The 18,073-nt window shown below is 39.6% G+C and overlaps 1 protein-coding gene and 1 pseudogene across 1 annotated transcript in view; both read left to right on the forward strand.

Moving 5' to 3' along the window:
- Window positions 1–18,073, forward strand: part of LOC129031072 (aldehyde oxidase 4-like) — a 71,889-nt gene that overhangs the window by 42,798 nt on the left and 11,018 nt on the right. Inside the window, 8 exon segments of the mRNA XM_054476821.1 lie at window positions 5,269–5,393; window positions 8,948–9,081; window positions 10,012–10,099; window positions 10,417–10,500; window positions 10,683–10,877; window positions 11,863–12,090; window positions 14,488–14,583; window positions 16,008–16,136. Coding sequence (XP_054332796.1) covers window positions 5,269–5,393; window positions 8,948–9,081; window positions 10,012–10,099; window positions 10,417–10,500; window positions 10,683–10,877; window positions 11,863–12,090; window positions 14,488–14,583; window positions 16,008–16,136 — 1,079 coding nt within the window.
- Window positions 6,148–8,006, forward strand: LOC129031168 (luc7-like protein 3; annotated as a pseudogene).

Below are 18,073 nucleotides of genomic sequence, written 5' to 3' on the forward strand. Positions count from 1 at the left end.
CCTCGTGATCCGCCCGCCTCAGCCTCCCAAAGTGCTGGGATTACAGGCGTAAGCCACTGTACCCGGCCAATAATAGCATATTTTTGTTTAGCCTTAGTAGTTAATTTCAAGCATTAAAAAAAAATAAAACTTGTATCAATTATACTCCTGTTAGCAATCAAAAGAGGTCCATTGTTCTATTGTTATCATCAGCCTTTTTAGTTTTATCTGATCTGATGGGTGTGGGTTGATATCTCATTGTGGTTTTAACTGGATATCTTTGATGACTAATGATGTTGAGCTTTTTCATATGTGCATTGGTCATTTTTATATTCTCTTTGATGAAATGCCTGTTAAGTATTTTGCCTGTTTTTTAATTTCTTAAATTAAAAGTAATAATTAATTATAATTAATAATATAATTATGGCATTATAATTATATATAATTAATTTTAATACAATTAATGATATAATTTATTTATAGGAGGTTTTTAATATATTTTTGATTGGTTATGGGTATTGAAAATACCTTCTCTCAGCTGTGCCTTTGCACTTTCTTCGTGGTACCTTTTTATAAACAAAATTTCTTTTCTTTTCCTTTTTTTTTTTTTTTCAGACAGGGTCTTACTCTGTTGCCCAGGCTGGAGTACAGTGGCACATTCTCCACTCACTGCAGCCTCAACCTCTTGGTCTCAATCAGTCCTCCTACCTCAGCCTCCTAAGTAGCTGGGACTACAGGCGTGCACCACCACGCCCAGCTAATCTTTGTATTTTTTGTAGAGATGGGGTTTTTCCATGTTGCCTAGGCTGGTCTCCAACTCCTGGTCTCAAACGATCCCCCCTCCTTAGCCTCCCAATGTGCTTGGATTACAGTGTGAGCCACCATGCCAAGACAATTTCTTCCATTTATTTTATTTATTTATTTATTTATTTATTTATTTTTGAGATGAAGTTCCACTCTTGTTGCCCAGGCTGGAGTGCAATGGAGTGGTCTCGACTTGCTGCAACCTCCACCTCCTGGGTTCAAGCAATTCTCCTGCCTCAGTCTCCCTAGTAGCTGGGATTACAGGCTTGCACCACTACGCCCAGCTAATTTTTGTATTTTTAATAAAGATGGGGTTTCACCATGTTGGCCAAGCTGGTCTCAAACTCCTGACCTCAGGTGATCTGCCCGACTCAGCTTCCCAAAGTGCTAGGATTACAGGCGTGAGCCACCACGCCCAGCCTAATTTCTTCATTTTAATGAATGTCAATTTATCAGTCTTTTATTTATAGTTAATGATTTTGTGCTCGTTGAAGAGATTTTTGCCGTCCAAAGGTCATGAAGATATTCTCTTAAGTTTTCTCCTAGAAACTTGATTGTTTTAGCTTTTGCACTTAGGTCTATGATTCACCTCAAGTTAAATTTTCTGTATAATGTGAGAGAGGAGTCAATATTCCATTTTTTTCATGTAGATATTCAATTGACCCAGCACCATTTATTGAAGACTATCCTTTCCCTTACTGAATTGCAGTGCAGCTTTTGTTGTTTTCCAGATGTCTACATATGTGTTGTTCTATTTCCGAGTTCCCTATCATATTCTATTTGTCTATTTACCTATCTTGCTAATACCAGTGTCTGACTTGCTGTAACTTTATAGTGAGTCTTAAAACCTGATAATTTAAGGTACTTTTGCTGCTGCCTCTTCAATATGACCTTAGCTATTATGGGTCCTTTGCATTCTCAGATAAATTCATCATTAGTTCATAAATCCCACCAAAAATAATTTGTTGGGATTTTGGTTGGGATTGTATTGAAACAATATATCAATTTGAGAGAACTGAAATCTTAACAATATTATGTCTTCTAATCCATAAGCATGGTAGACATTGCCTTTTATCTAGGTTTTCTTTAACTTCTCTCAGTAATTTTTAGTTTTCACTATAGAGATCTTGCACCTCCTTTTTAATATTTATTCCTAGTATTTTATGCTTTGTGATACTAAGGTTATTTTTATTTAACTTTCTGCTTGTTGTGTCTAGTATATAAGAACACAGTTAATTTTTGTATATTGATCTTATATCTAGCAATTTTGCTTAATTCATTTACTATTTTAATAGACTTAGAGATTCTCTTGAATTTTCTGTATACACAGCAGTATGACAGTTTTATTTATCTTTTCCAATCTTGACACGATTATTTGTTCATTGATTTGTTTAGACTTAATGTTCTGGCTAAGATTTTTTTTAAGTTCTAGGTTTGTGTGTGTGTGTGCATGTGTGTGTATTTTAATTTTATTTAAGTTCTGGGGTACACATACAGGATGTGCAGGTCTGTTACATAGGTAAACATGTTCCATGGTAGTTTGCTTTCCCTATTAACCCATCACCTAGGTATTAAGCCCAACATGCATTAGCTATTTTTCCTGATGCTGTCTCTCCCCTCACCCCCCAACAGGCCCCAGTGTGTGTTGTTCACCTCCCTGTGTCCATGTGTTCTCATCGTTCAGCTCCCATTTATGAGTGAGAACATGCAGTGTTTGGTTTTCTGTTCCTGCGTTAGTGTGCAGAGGATAATGGCTTCCAGCTTCATTCATAACCATGCAAAGAACATTCCTCATTAAAAAGTGGGCAAAGGACATAAACAGACACTTCTCAAAGAAGACATTTATGCGGCCAACAACCAGATGAAAAAATGCTCAACATCACTGATCATTAGAGAAATGTAAATCAAAACCACAGTGAGATACCATCTCATGCCAGTTGGAATGGCTTTTACTAAAAATTCAAAACAACAGATGGTGGCAAGGCTGCAGAGAAATAGGAATGCTTTTACACTGTTGGTAGAAATGTTTATTAGTTCTACCATTGTAGAAGACAGTGTGGCGATTCCTCAAAGATCTAAAACCAGAAATGCCATTTGACCCAGCAATCTCATTACTGGGTATATACCCAAAGGAATACAAATCATTCTATTATAAAGACACATGCATATGCATGTTCATTGCAGCACTATTGACAATAGCAAAGACATGGAATCAACCCAAATGCCCATAAGTGATAGACTGGATAAAGAAAATGTGGCACATATACACCACGGTATATTATACAGCCATAAAAAAGATTTTTTATATTTTAAAAAATAGCAATATTGGCTGGGTGCATTGGCTCACACCTGCAATTCCAGCACTTTGGGAGGCCGAGGGTGGTGAATCACCTGAGGTCAGGAGTTTGAGACCAGTCTGGCCAACATGGTGAAACCAGTTGTCTACTAAAAATACAAAAATTAGCAAGCCTGGTGGCAAGTGCCTGTAATCCCAGCTACTTGGGAGGCTGAGGCAGGAGAATCACTTGATCCCAGGAGGCAGAGGTTGCAATGAGCCAAGATCACACCATTGCACTCCGGCCTGGGCAGCAAGAGCAAAACTCCATCTCAAAACACACACACACACACACACACACACACACACACACACACACACACACACACATATTACCTAGGTCCCACCTCAGACCACTCAAATTAGAATATGGGAATACGGAAAAAGGGTATTAATATTTTTTAAAAAGCTTCCCCAGGTGATGCTAATGTGTGGCCAAATAACCACAGCTGTCTTTACTAACAGAATCACTGCTGGTCTTTGGTAAGAAAAAAGAGTAATTTTCACAGGATCTATTACATTCTTCTAAGTAACTAGAATGGCAAGTGGTGTAAGCTTTTATCTTTTATTAAAACCTGAGAGACCTTTAGAATGCATATTTCCTAACATCATTCTGTTTAAATGAAAAATGTAGACTGCCTCCCAATTATAAAAACAATGCACTACCTTGTAAGAATAGTTGGACACAACCAATAAACTCATGAGAGATGTTCAGATGTTTTACAGTAACTACTACTTATACCAAACATTCATTACTCCATGGGACTTTATTTTAAAAATTAAATGAGATTTTATAAAAACTATAAATTTGAGTCAAAGATGATTTAATAATAATAATATCAGCTAACACTTGTCAAGTACTTACTGTGCCAGACGCCATGCTAAGCATTTTACATGTATTATATTATTTAATCCTAATAACAATCCTAGGAGATTAATATTATTATTAAGCTTATTTTAAGCTACTATTTACTGCTTACTATTTAACATGCAAGCAGAACAACTCAGCAGATAATTGGCTGAGGTCTCATGTTCAGTTATCAGTAGAACCAGGACTGGCTGATCCCAAGGCCCTAGCTCTTAAGCACCATGGTATATATGTTTTTAATTATTATTCTCACCCAGAGGGCAGCAGACAGACAGAGTACCATTTGGAACCTTTGCCATTTGGGATTTCGGAAATTGTGAGAGTTCAGAATTTTGGTGCAAGTAGGAAATTTGAAACATGAAAGGAATTTTGGCAGGAATGACTAAGAGTCACACAGCAGTCCAATATGGAGAAGTGTGGTGTCATGGTTCATAACATGAGTCAGTCAGGCTGCCTAGGTTTGAATCCCAGCTCCGCCACTTACTATCTGTGTCACCTTGGGCAGCTTACTTCACCTTTCCATGTCTCAGCTTCCCCATCTGGCAAGATGGGGGTAATGACACATGCCTCATAGGATTGATATAAGGATTAAGTGAATTAATTGTCTGTAAAGTGCTAAGCCTTAGAAAAATACCTAGTGTATTGTCAACACTATCTAATTGTTAAGTAAATAAATTTGGGTTTAAAATATGCCACTTTCACATAAGGATTATTTTGAGCTGAAGGCAATCAAGAAGCAGCAGACACAGAAAAAAGTTATCTACTCTCCTCCTATTGACCTAAAAGTAGGGCATAAATGTCCCTTTATGAAGGTGTTTCCTGACCCCTCTCTTATACCAGGATGAGCAGAACAAGAGAAAACTCCAGACTCTTATCAGCCCAGAGATGGCACTGAGAGAAATCTGCATAACAAACCTCACTAAAATAACCCTTATCCTCCATTAACTTCCCCTATATATTTATCTCTCCACAATTTACCACCCCCAGAAGCTCAAAACTCATTTCCTTTGCCTTCTCACTTCTCCACAAATGTATTGTCCTTTGTTAAAATAGTATATACGCTTCTGGGTCTAACCACCTAATCACCTCTTCAGGATTTTCCATTCATTTCTGTGACCCCCTCCCATATGCATATGAAGAAAAACTTTTTTCTGCTGTTAAAGAAAAAACAGTCCAGCTCTCCATAAGCTAAAGCAACTCACTCTTCATGAGCAAAACACCACCAAGAGCTCCCACGTTGGAACTTATGATTAAACATTGCCTTGTGTTTTGTGCTTTACAGGTGAGGTCCATGTGGAAGGACAGGAACATTTTTACATGGAAACATCATCTATCCTGGCTCTCCCAAAAGAAGAAGATAAAGAAATGGTATTACACCTTGGAACACAGTATCCAACCCGTGTGCAGGTAACTGGAGGAGATACAGGCTTCACCCCTAAGCAATTGTGTGATCTCCTAGAAGTCAGTGGGCATCTACATCCTTTTCTATAAATTGTGGAAGGTGATAAAGATCACCCCTGAGGTCCCTTTTGGTAGGGGGTATGTGACTCTGGGTTCCAATGAACAACATGTATGTCCCAAAGTCACCATTGCCACCTATTATTAACATTTCCTGAGTAACAATCAGTCAGCTCCACAACAGCAGACATTTCCTTGAGAGTAACTAGGGCACTGGGTACCCACAGCCTGCCATAGCCCAGAGGCTAAGGCAGTATCAAAAGCAGTCCCAGTAAAGGATTTGAGTAGACATTTCTCCAAAGAAGATATGTGAATGAACAATAAGCACATGAAAAAATGCTCAGCATCATTAGTCATTAGGGAAATGCAAATCAAAACCACAATGAAATACCGTTTTCCGCCCACTAGAATGTCTATAATCAAAAAGACAGACAATAACAAGTGTTGGCAAGGTTGTAAAGAAACTGGAACCTTCATACATTGCTGATGGGCATGAAAAATGGCACAGCCACTTTGAAAAATAGTTTGGTGTTTTCTTAGGATGTTAAACATAGACTGAACATATAATTCAGCAATTCTGCAAGTAAATATCCACCCAAGATAAATGAAAATATATGTCTACAAAAAAACTTATGAACAAATGTTCATAGCAGCCTTACTCATAATAAACAAAAGTGTAAACAACACATTGTCCAGCTGATGAATGGAGAAACAAAATGTGGTATATCCATGCAGTGGAATATTATTTAGCCATAAAAAAGAATGGAGATTTTGTCTTGTTGGCTCCTGTGTAAAGGAGACTTTTCAACCTGAGAGTAGGCTGAGGAGGTTGGTGACAGTGTCGCCAGCATTTTTGTTGCTGGGTGCCTGGGCTGGTGGGAGAAACTGCCCAAAGGAAGCACTTTGATTTTGGCTACACAATTGGATGAGTTAATGGGCTGGGACCAAAACATCACCCTGGACAAGAAGCACAGCAACATGTGGTGGGACCACAGAACATTTATAAATATTATCTCTGTGGTTTTTGTCCTGCAGAATTGTTCACATATACACATTCTGATTTTGGTCCATGTGAAAAAATTCATACTAAAAAGCTACAAAACAGTATGAGAAAAGCTCTCATTTTAATGAAAGTTGGCTATGAGAGAGGTGTTTTTTTTTGTTTTTTGTTTGTTTTGCCGTACTTACAGAGCTTACTTGCAAAAGTAGAACGTGGAATCAGATGAGGCCATGCTCATTTGGCATTGTCTCAAAACCAGCAGTCTTCTGGGGCAGCTGGCTCAACAGGCAAAAATGAAGAAAAAATTCAGGTTCTGACAGAAAACATTGATGTACTTCTGCAGAAGATTGAAGAATTAGGGTCTGAAGGAAAAGTAGAAGCCCAGGGGATGATGAAATTAGTTGAACAATTAAAAGAAGAGAGAGAATTGCCTAGATCCACAACCTTGAAAATTGAAAGTTTTGCTGCACACACACACGAAAAAAACAAATGGAAGTTTGTAAAGTGTGTGGAGCCTTTTTGATAGTAGGAGATGACCAGTCCTGGGTAGATGACCATTTGTTGGAAAAACAACACATGGGATATGCCAAAATTAAAACTACTGTAGAAGAATCAAAAGAAAAGTTAAGAAAAAGGACTCAAGAACCTGATCGTGATGAGCGTCTAAAAAAGGAGAAGCAAGAAAGAGAAGAGAAAAAGAACATGAGAGAGGAAGTGAAGGAGAAAGGAAAAGATGAAGGGAAGAGGAAGAAAGAGAAAAAAAGGGCTTATGACAGAGAAAGAAGAAAGAGAAGTTGTTCATGAAATAGGCAGTTGATATGGTTTGGCTGTGTCCCCACCCAAATCTCACATTGAATTGTAATAATCTCCACATGTCAAGGGCGGGACCAGGTGGAGGTAATTACCCATACTGTCCCTGTGGTAGTGAATAAGTCTCAGAAGATCTGATGGTTTTATAAATAGGAGTTCCCCTGTACAAGCTCTCTTGCCTGCCGCCGTATAAGACATGACTTTGTTTTGCCTTTGCCTTCCACCATGATTGTGAGGCCTTCCTAGCCATGTAGAACTGTGAGTCAATTAAAACCTTTTTCCTTTACAAATTACCCAGACTCGGGTATGTCTTTATTAGCAGTGTGAGAACAGACTAAGATAGCACTCAAGCCAAACTTCAGACTGAAGATGCAGCAGGTCTCAGGACCACAAAAGATCATGAAGCAGAGAAAGAAGGTGAAGCAGAAGTAGAAATCAATGAAGAAGCAGAAGCTATGATCAATCAGAAAGAAAACATAGATCTCAAAGTCGGTATCAAAGAAGATCAAAAAGACAATTGAAAGTCATATAAGCACAGGAGCGAAAGTTGGGACAAAGAACAAGATAGAAAATCCAAGGAGAAAAAGAGGATTTGATGATTAATAAAAAGTAGTGTGAAGTCTGGTAGTCGAGAAAAACAGAGTGAAGACACAAACATTGAATCAAAGGAAAGTGATACTAAGAATGAGGTCAATGGGACCAGTGAAGACATTAAATCTGAATGTGACACTCAGTTCAATTAAAACCAATCTGATAAGACCTCAGATCAGACAGAAGACTACTGTTCGAAGATTTTTGGAAGAATACTGAAAATGGCATAAAGTGAAGACTGACATTTTAAAAAATGAGGTGAAAGAAAGCTATAGTGGCATAGAAAAAGTATAAAGCTCAGTTTTTTTAATTGTTATTATTAAAAATTAATTCAGGACTGATGTAACCTACCAGATTTCAGAACATATGTTAATAGTATATATGCCACTGAAAACTTAGGTCCTGTATCATTTTTTTTAAGACTTTTTAAGAAATTTTACTTAAATGTGTGGCTTGCTCAGTGTTTAATTACAAGTTTTCATTCTTGGACTTTGAAAACAGGATTAAATGTTAGTACTTGTGTGAATCAGACTAAGTGGGATTTCATTTTTACAACTCTGCTATACTTAGCCTTTGGATTTAGAAGTAAAAATAAAGTTTTCCTGACTTTCTGTTACAAAGTTGATTGTCTCTGCCATTGACAAGCTTTAGTATTATTCTTCTTCCAATAAAGTTATTGACTCTGAACTAAAAAAAAAAAAAAAAAAAGGAATAGAGTACTGACACATGCTACAACATGGATGAACCTTGAAAATATTATGCTAAGAGAAAGAAGCGAGTCACAAAAGACCGCATAGTGTATGATTCCACTGACATGAAATGTCCATAATGGGCAAATCTATAGAGACAGAAAGTAGATTAATGGTTGCCCAGTGCTGGGGGTTTGGGGAAGATGAGGAGCAAGTGCTTAATGGATACAAAATTTCTCTGCAGATGCCGAAAATGTTCTAAAATTAGATTATGGTGATGGTTACACAATTCTGTAAATATAAGTATTTGTTGAATTACTAGATTTCTTTTACTGGGCAGAGGGGAAATACAAGGATGAGAAAGTAAACTATTAAATTGCGCTTACATAACTTTGGGAACTTATGTCTTGCAGGAATATGTGGCTGCAGCACTGAACGTCCCAAGGAATAGAATCGCCTGCCGCATGAAAAGAGCTGGAGGAGCGTTTGGAGGGAAAGTGACCAAGCCTGCTCTGCTAGGAGCTGTCAGTGCTGTGGCCGCCAACAAGTAAGAGTCACAGTGGCATCATTATCAGTCCAAGTAGCACTGATGCCATCCGCATTCTTTCAGCCCAGCAGCCCAGCTTTCGTCTCAGCTTTCAACTCAGCTGAGGTTGGCCACGTGGAAGGAAGGCCAAACCCCAGCCCCAAAAGAGACAGAGTTTGTCATGAAATAAAGCAGCGTCTCTGCAACCACCTGGGAATGTTCACTTAGCCTCTGTGTCATCCAGCTGGAATACCCAAACACTGGAATAGTCATGACTTTTGCGAACCTTGTAACTACCAAAGTTCACTTATTCAAACTAACTTATCCCAGGCTACTTCTACAAAAAGAAAAACCGTGAACATCTTAGCTCATTGGCACTTTCCAACAGTAGGAAAGACTGTCCTGTAAATTGCAGGTTTGCAGGCACTGGGAACATTCCATCAGAAACCAGAGGAGTCCTCGATGGGCATTTTATGAAAGGGGAGTCTGAATGCAAGGAAGGTTATGCTCGATGGAGCATTGGAGCTCAACACTTTAAGCCTCAACATCCCCTTTAAGGCAAATATTTAAAATTGCAATTACTTTTGCACCAACCTAATATTTTAATGCTCTATTAACTATCTCAAAGTGAAATTCACAACAGTAAATCCTACTAGACGTAATTGCAAAACAATAATACAATTCCTTAGTAAAATATAAAAAAGAAAGTAACTTATAACCAAATAATGTGTCATTGCAATATATAAATTCTCAGACATGACTAAACCAGAATAATTATGATCTTTTTAAAGAATACTAATGCCCCACACACTTCCAAGGAGTTTGTCTAAGGAATGTTACTACCCTCACTGAAAACCAATAAGCTAGATTATCTCAAGTCCCCCTCCCCCATCTCTATGTTTCTACAACTTTTTGAAGCATCCAGTGTGTTAACAGAGTCATTTCCTGTAGAACTGGCCATCCAATCCGGTTTATCCTAGAACGTGGTGATGACATGCTGATAACTGCTGGCCGCCACCCACTCCTCGGAAAATACAAAGTAGGTAAAAGCAAAAGTTTAGCAAACTGCCTAAGACATTGTTCAGTGTTAATCAACCAATAGTAAAGACAATTACTACATCCCACACCACTTGAAAGGGATATTTAGACGTTGCCTAAAACTACCCAAAACTTTCTATTGGTATCATGTCCAACTTGGGCACCATCATTGATATTCCTCTGGTTACTGTCACATCCAATCATGTATATAAGCTAAGTGTGCATTGACAATTGTGACAAGATGTGTTTGTGTACAGCGTGATTTCATTGCAAAGAAGGACTATTGAGAAAATTGTCTTACTTGCCATCACTTTGCAGATTGGATTCATGAACAATGGTGTGATAAAAGCTGCTGATGTCGAATATTATGTCAATGGCGGGTGCACTCCTGATGAGTCTGAGACGGTGAGAAACATGCCTTTCCCATAGGTTACCAGTTGAGCTGTATGTGTTACACTTTATTTGCATAAAGATTTGTCTTACAAATCAGATAACTTCTGTGACAGGTTCAAATTAGATAAAATTCAGATAAGTGGTTTTGAATATTTGTCAGATGTGAAATTTCACTTTGTTTTGCTTCAACTCGGGTGGTGGAGTTCATTGTGCTGAAATCTGAAAACGCATACTGTATTCCTAATTTCCGGTGCCAGGGTAGGGCTTGCAAAACAAATTTGCCATCCAACACAGCCTTTCGAGGATTTGGCTTTCCTCAGGCTACGGTGGTGGTCAAAGCTTACATAACTGCTGTGGCATCTCAATGCAACTTACCCCCTGAAGAGGTAATAAGTCATAACGCCCTAATAAAATGCTGAGATCATTGTTCCAATATATCTTAAATGCCTATATATGCATTATATCAACCCCTATGTGGATTCAAAAAAAATAAAGCACATCATCTATGTATCAGTTAGATTTGCTATGTGGTAAATCAACCACAAAACTTAGCGTCTAAAAACAACAGTATTTTTTATGATTCTGTGGGTCAGCTGGGTAGCTCTTCTGGTCTGGGCCAGAGCAACTGGAGCTTCATGGTCTAAGGTAGCTTCATTGACATGTCTGGTGGTCATCACGCTGGTTCGTCTAGGATGCCTCAGCCACGAAGGCGCATCTCCATGCCACGGAGTCTCTCACCCTCCAGTATGCCAGCCCAGATTCGTTCTCATGGTGGTGGTCACAGAGCTGCCATGAACAGCATGGCAAGCCCTGGTGTACAAGTGCTTTTCAAATCTCTGTCCACCTCACACACTTATTGTCCCATTGGGATTCTAAAGCAAGCCATGCTTTCGAATCAGTGTGAAGCCACCCAGGGGATAGACAGCACAGAATGGTTACGACCATTTGTGCAGATAGTGTACCACAATTCAAGACTTTGAGGAGCTAATGTGAGAACAGTTAAGAATGAGGCAACATTGTGTGGGTGTAAAAGGATTTTGAATCAGGAGAATTTTGTCTCACCACTGACAAACTTGTGACAGTTCACAATGGTTGGAACCTACTATTTCTCAGGGTAATTGTGATGTTAACTAGACAATACACTTAGTCTAGAGCCTGGTGCATATGGAATGCTCAAGAGTAGTTTCTACTGTTATTATTATTACTCTGATGTTTACACATGTACACTTGCACTTGCATATTTATAGCCATTTAAATAGTTTTCTTTCTTTAGAAAGACTTCCTGCATATCAGGCATATAATAAAAACACATACTGCACATGGGAAACAAGCATCTATGCCTAAAATCCATTTTATTTTCTCATCTTTCAGGTTAGATAAATAAACATATATAAGAGAATTAGCAAAACAGCCTTTAAGCAGACATTTAATCCAGAGCCATTGCGAAGATGCTGGAAAGAATGTCTGGAGAAATCTTCATTCTATGCTAGGAAACTGGCCGCAGAGGAATTTAACAAAAGGCATTACTGGAAGAAGAGGGGACTTGCCGGAGTCCCCATGAAATTTTCCATTGGGATCCCCACAGCTTACTACAATCAGGTGAGACTGAGAGAGGGGTCTTCTCATCAAAAGCTTTTTTCCAAATGACCTGCTGCCTGAGAAGATCAATCATGTGCAACAAGGGATGATCCCCTCTGGGAACAGAGAAAACAACTGGGGCAATTTCCTTAGCAGGAAACAGAGTGGGTTTAGGCAAGCATTGGGGACCGCAAGTGCTAGGGCAGACCTGGCAGTCACACTGAAAGCAATCAACAGTAAAGTCCAGCCCAGGGGTTCTGGGCTGGTATAGAATGTCCCCAAACATGGGTATTGGGGTATGGGGCCAAATTTCAAATCCATGAGAAAACTGGGAGTAACAAGAGGATCACTTCCTCCTTCCTAGTTCCTTAGTGAGAGCAGCAGGGTCATCTGAAGACAGTTTTCAAAACTACATGAGAACAGACAGAGCACTTGGAGCTGCTATAATGAGGCTCAGTGACTACCTGGCCTCCTTTTAAGTTTCACCATAACTAGTTTGTTTCTGTGTGTGTGTGGGGTGGGAGGGGTGGGGGGGAGGCGGCGTCCAGTGTCTGATTCTTTTATTTTTTTCTACTCCTATTAATCTCTGAAATGTCCCCATAACCAAACCCAGGCAAAGGAGAGAACACACGCCCCCTTCATGGTGTGAATGAGGTAGGCCCAAGCTCTCTCTTAGCAAATTACTTCCTGTGCACACCCTTCCCCAGAGTCCACTAACAAGGTAGGAGGCCAAACAAGAAGTGGGGGAAAGGCCATGAGCACTGCACTCCCTGGAGCAGGTGTTCATGTTTCCCCCCAGGTAGTACTTCTCAAGCCAGAGTAACACTGAGACCCCCTTTAAGAAGAACATTTTTGTGGACTCTCAAAAGTTGCTTAAATTATTTACGTTAATGTTCATCAACTATATATAACCAAAAACCAAAGAATAAGCTTCTTTTGCTCATGCCTTTATAAAACACAAGCAAATTGGCAAAATAACTAAAAATAATCTATTAATGACAGTAGCATTCAAAATAATAACATTAATTTAACGTGGTGAATGATGTTGCTTTTCTAAAACCAAATCCTCACTCACAAAATGACAATGGCTCTGGCTGCTGCTTCACAAGTCACTGTGAAGTTTTTAATTCTAAAAGTCTATGGGTCACTGTCTCACCTCTCGGCTCTAATATGCTCCATCAATTAAAGTAATCATACTTGGTGCTTATACAATTATCAAGACAAAATCTAGCATGGTATCTGAAAGCAATACTCATTTATACAGGGTCATCCACTACCCTTGTTAGATTGTCTTGGAGGTGAAAACACAAAGTTTAAAAGTTCTTGTAGAGGACTTAATGATTCCACAAATACAGTGTCATATTCTGGAGACTGGAAGAGATGAGTTCGTTGATATTTGAATGCTTGGTGGCAGGGGTACAGGCATCAACAAGGAAGTAGGATCCTGGCCACGTGCATGAGCATGTGATGGGGATTGCTCTAAAGAAAGATTCCAGCCACTTGCAGAACCACCCTACGTAGCCAGCCTCCTTCTTCCTGCAGTCTGATCCCTGGAACCACATGCACATTCTATAGATTCTTCAGTTAGAACCACCAGCCCCAGAGATAGACAACAGCAATTAGTTTGAAAAGGTAGCATGGCATGGTCACCAAGATCACTGGGCTCAAATTAGGAGCTGTGGGCTCCAGTCCTGATTTTACCACACATTAGACAGCTGAGTTTTACCACGCCTCCCCCTCTCTAGGCTTCTCTTCCCCATGTGCAAAGTAAAGAATTTGGACTAAATCAGTGGATTCCAAACCTGGCCAATCATCAAAATCACCTGGGAGCTTAAAAAAAAAATGGGTATTTGGAATTCACCTCCAACCTGTCATTCCTGCCACCAAATTGGAATTTCCAGAATGGGACCCCAACAATGTGATTCTAAAAGATCAGTGTTTGGAAACCATTAAAACATCTCAAGTTTCTTCCAGTTTCTCTAGTAGCAAGAAGAGGCTGTGCCTGGAAATTTACTCATGTGAGTTATATTTGCTTTAAAATTATATTTTCATGCCCAGGGAGGGAAGAATTATAAAGTGTTTGTGGGTTGGGGCTTTGGAGAGGCAGCTCCAAGGCAACCACACAAGACCTCCAGTAGGCAGAAGACTGGTGTGATGGACAATAAACACATTCATCTATCTACATTGATGATTTTGAAGCCTTGCAAGAGGTTGTCTGTAGCCACTAATAATACCTTTCTTCTCCAGAATAATATAATATTCTCCGGAATATTTTTAATGAAATAAAGATATTTAAATTGTAAAAGAAAAAATAAAAGATTGGCTTAATGAAGCAAGACTGTTCATCCAGCAACCTAGGCTACACTCACAACATTTGGCTGAATCAGTTCCCAAACTGGTATAATTCTTTCCCTCCAGGCGGCCGCTCTCGTTCACATCTATCTAGATGGCTCTGTCTTGGTGACTCATGGTGGCTGTGAACTGGGACAAGGCCTGTACACCAAAATGATTCAGGTGAGATCAGTGTCTGTCTTCTCCAATATAGAAGAATATGCATGTTACATTCAACTTAACAGCTTTTTCTTGAGAAATACCATCACACTAAATGCACAAGTCAATTGTAAGACTTCTGACTTTAGGAAGGCAAAAATGCAGGGGACTGAGGGAGATAAGTGTTAGGATGAAGAAATTATTATTTTTTTAAGACAGGGTCTCACTGTGTTGTCCAGGCTGGAGTGAGTACATTGGCACAATCACAGCTCACTGCAGCCTCAACCTCCTGGGCTCAAGCAATTCTCCCATCTCAGCTTCCTGAGTAGCTGGGACTATAGGTGTGTACCACCACACCCAGATAGTTTTTGTATTTTTTGTAGAGACAGGGTCTCACCATGTTATCTAGGCTGGTTTCGAACTCCTGAGCTCAAGCAATCCACCCCGCTCTGCCTCCCAGAGTGCAGGGAATACGGACATAAGCCACCATGCTCAGCCTAGAATTAAGGAAATACTTTCTATTGTTCTTCCTGCATACAACAGAACCAAGGCCACAGGTCTTCTGAAAAATGTGATTCCAGATTTCAAAGATAAGATACTTGTAAGCTTTCTGGCAACTGCTCAGAGCAATACTGTGCTCATCCAAATCCTCAATTAGAAGTGAGTGCATTTAGTAGGATAAAAAATTATGCTCTTAGAATTAACAATCTACTGAGGAACATTACATGACTGGCCCTTATGTGTGCCAATTTAAGAAAATGTTTCAAATATGATTGAAAGAGCAAGAGATTACTGCATTCAGAAATTTGCCCTTTTTTTAAAATGTGAAATAAGAAATTTTCCCTTTTTTTAAATGTGAAATAAGACATTTGATTAAAAAACATGCATGGGAAACAAAGCTTCACTCCCAATGAGAGATAGAGAGAAGACATTTTCTTTAAGGAAAGAATGTTATTTAATAGTATACTTGGAATTAGGAAATCACACAAATCCACAGGGCCTTCTTTGCATATATCTTGCTTCTTCACAACAAAAGCCTTATGCCTCCAAAATGTCCCATGAAGGAAACATAATCTGTTAAATTATCTGTAAACCACAAGGAGAAGATGAAGGTGAAACATTAAGACAAGGGCCTCGAGCTTGCCTGCACCTGTCCTACTACACTAGATGTCCCAGAGTGACCATCCTGGCACATGGCTTCCATGAGAGTGGCATTAAAAGAAAGCACCAGTTGGCCACATGTCTCTGAAAAGGAATGTATCTTTAACAATGCCATTTAAAGTCTTCAAGTGCACTAATCTACATGTAAACTCAAGATACCAGCTAAAATGTTTGTCTCTATAGAAGAATAGCCAGGTTTATACTCAGTTCTAAAAAGATTGTAACTTTTAATTTGGGGGAGGGTCTTAAAGTCCATACAATAAATGTTTTTCTTCTGCTTCTGGCAGGTGGCTAGTCGCGAACTCAATATCCCCCAGTCATACATACACCTGTCCGAAACAAGCACAGTCACGGTGTCCAATGGCATCTTCACATCAGGATCAATGGGGACAGACATCAATGGAAAGGCTGTGCAAGTGACTTTTCTTTCATTTTCCAGTAACTCAAAGACAGCGCTGGAAAGAACATTGTCCCATCCTTTCTTTTGTGGAAGATGAAACTGAGGCCAAGAAAGGTCAAGTTCTAGGACATTTGGCTAATGACTGACAGAGCCAAGGCTCCGCATCGGGTTTTCTGAGGCTCCCATTTAGTGCTCCTCCTGCCGTGCTGAGCTGTTTTTATAGTTAATTGTTCTGTTGAATGTGAAAACCTGCATCTTCAGCAACCTCCCTTCATCTTATCTGAGACTCTCTCTCTTCTCTCACCCCAGCACACCAGAGCAATGCAGGGTTATCCCATCCTGGTTCCACAAAGGGCTCGGGCCAGTCATTAACCTCTCTAGGTATCTGTGTCCTCTTTTGCAAAACTGGAGATATGAACACCACCCACCTCATAGAATTGCTGGGTGGATTACAGGGGTTATAGAGTAAAGCCACCACCATCTTCTTCTCCACCAGAAAACTATTGATTGGCCATTAGTCACCGATAGAGACCGTCTCCACAAAATGACAAGCACCTGGATGAAAAGAGAAGCTTTGAGCCTATGAAATATATTCATATATCATATGAACCATGGCTTCCCAAATTATGCTCTTTGGGATAGTGGTCCCATGAAATGCTCGGTGGAAAAAACAAAGGATTCTACAGTCAACAAATTTGGAAAATGTTGCATGCTTACTACATCCCACTCATAGAGGCATATAAGGCATATTGCACTTTTTTTTTTTTTTTTTTTTTTTTTTTTGAGATGGAGTCTTGTTCTGTCACCCAGGCTGGAGTGCAGTGGTGCAATCTCAGCTCACTGCAGACTTCACCTCCCAGGTTCAAGCGATTCTCCTGCCCCAGCCTCCCAAGTAGCTGGGATTACAGGCACTTGCCACCAGGCCTGGCTAATTTTTGTATTTTTAGTAGAGACGGGGGCTTCACCTTGTTGGCCAGGCTGGTCTCAAACTCCTGACCTCAGGTGATTCGCCTGCCTCAGTCTCCCAAAGTGCTGGGATTACAGGCATGAGCCATCACTAAAGCATATTGCATATTAAAGGCTCTGAGAGTTTTGCAATAAAGAAACCTGCTCAAGGAAAATGCTCTGGAAAACTCAAATTTTGATGAAACCATGTAAATGACTAAGTCCATTTTTTCACCTTTCATCCAGATGTTAATTGCCTTGCAAGCACACAATGCAAAGAGACACCAATAAACAACTAGCTATGGTCTCAGGCATGGTAAGGCAGGGACACCCAAAAAAATGAGGAAACAAAAATATTTTTTGAAAATTTTCCATATTTTATGATGATTTTTGATGAGTCATCATATGAAAGTCATAAATTTGTGTGACTTCACAATTATTTTATTGATTCAACATGGGTTTAACAAACATTTACTGAGGCTTACCAGGTGCCAGATCCTGTTCTAAGCACTAGGGGTGTCACAATAAATGAAACAGGACAAAATCCAAAGAGCCCGAGCTCACATTCCAGCAGACAATAAATAAATACATGAAACTGTTACTGTGAAAGAGTGCCATGTGACACTCCAAGGCATGCCGCAGGAAACAGCTTCACGCTTTCTCCTCGCAAGCCTGGTTCAAGTTCCCTCTGTGGGCTTCCTCTTTCTTTCCCCTGAATAAAATCTACCCAGAGCTTTCTATTTACTCTAAGATAATTAAAACTCCATGGATCACTTTTATTCGCAGAAATAACCTCATTTCAATAATTAAAATGTCTAATTCAAAATTCCGAAATGTACGTCAAATTGCAGTGTCTCTGCTACCTCCCATCTGGGCCTGCAGGTAGAAAGAGGGTGGGGATGGCTTCTCCCCATCTCCCTCCCTGTACTTTTTCCATTTCCCTCCAGCCCCTCCAGCTTCTTAACCTACTTTTCAGACCCATGTAGAGTCAGAGGAGAGAAGGGCATA

The sequence above is a fragment of the Pongo pygmaeus genome, chromosome 11, assembly GCF_028885625.2.
Source record: "Pongo pygmaeus isolate AG05252 chromosome 11, NHGRI_mPonPyg2-v2.0_pri, whole genome shotgun sequence".
Taxonomy (NCBI): Eukaryota; Metazoa; Chordata; class Mammalia; order Primates; family Hominidae; genus Pongo; species Pongo pygmaeus.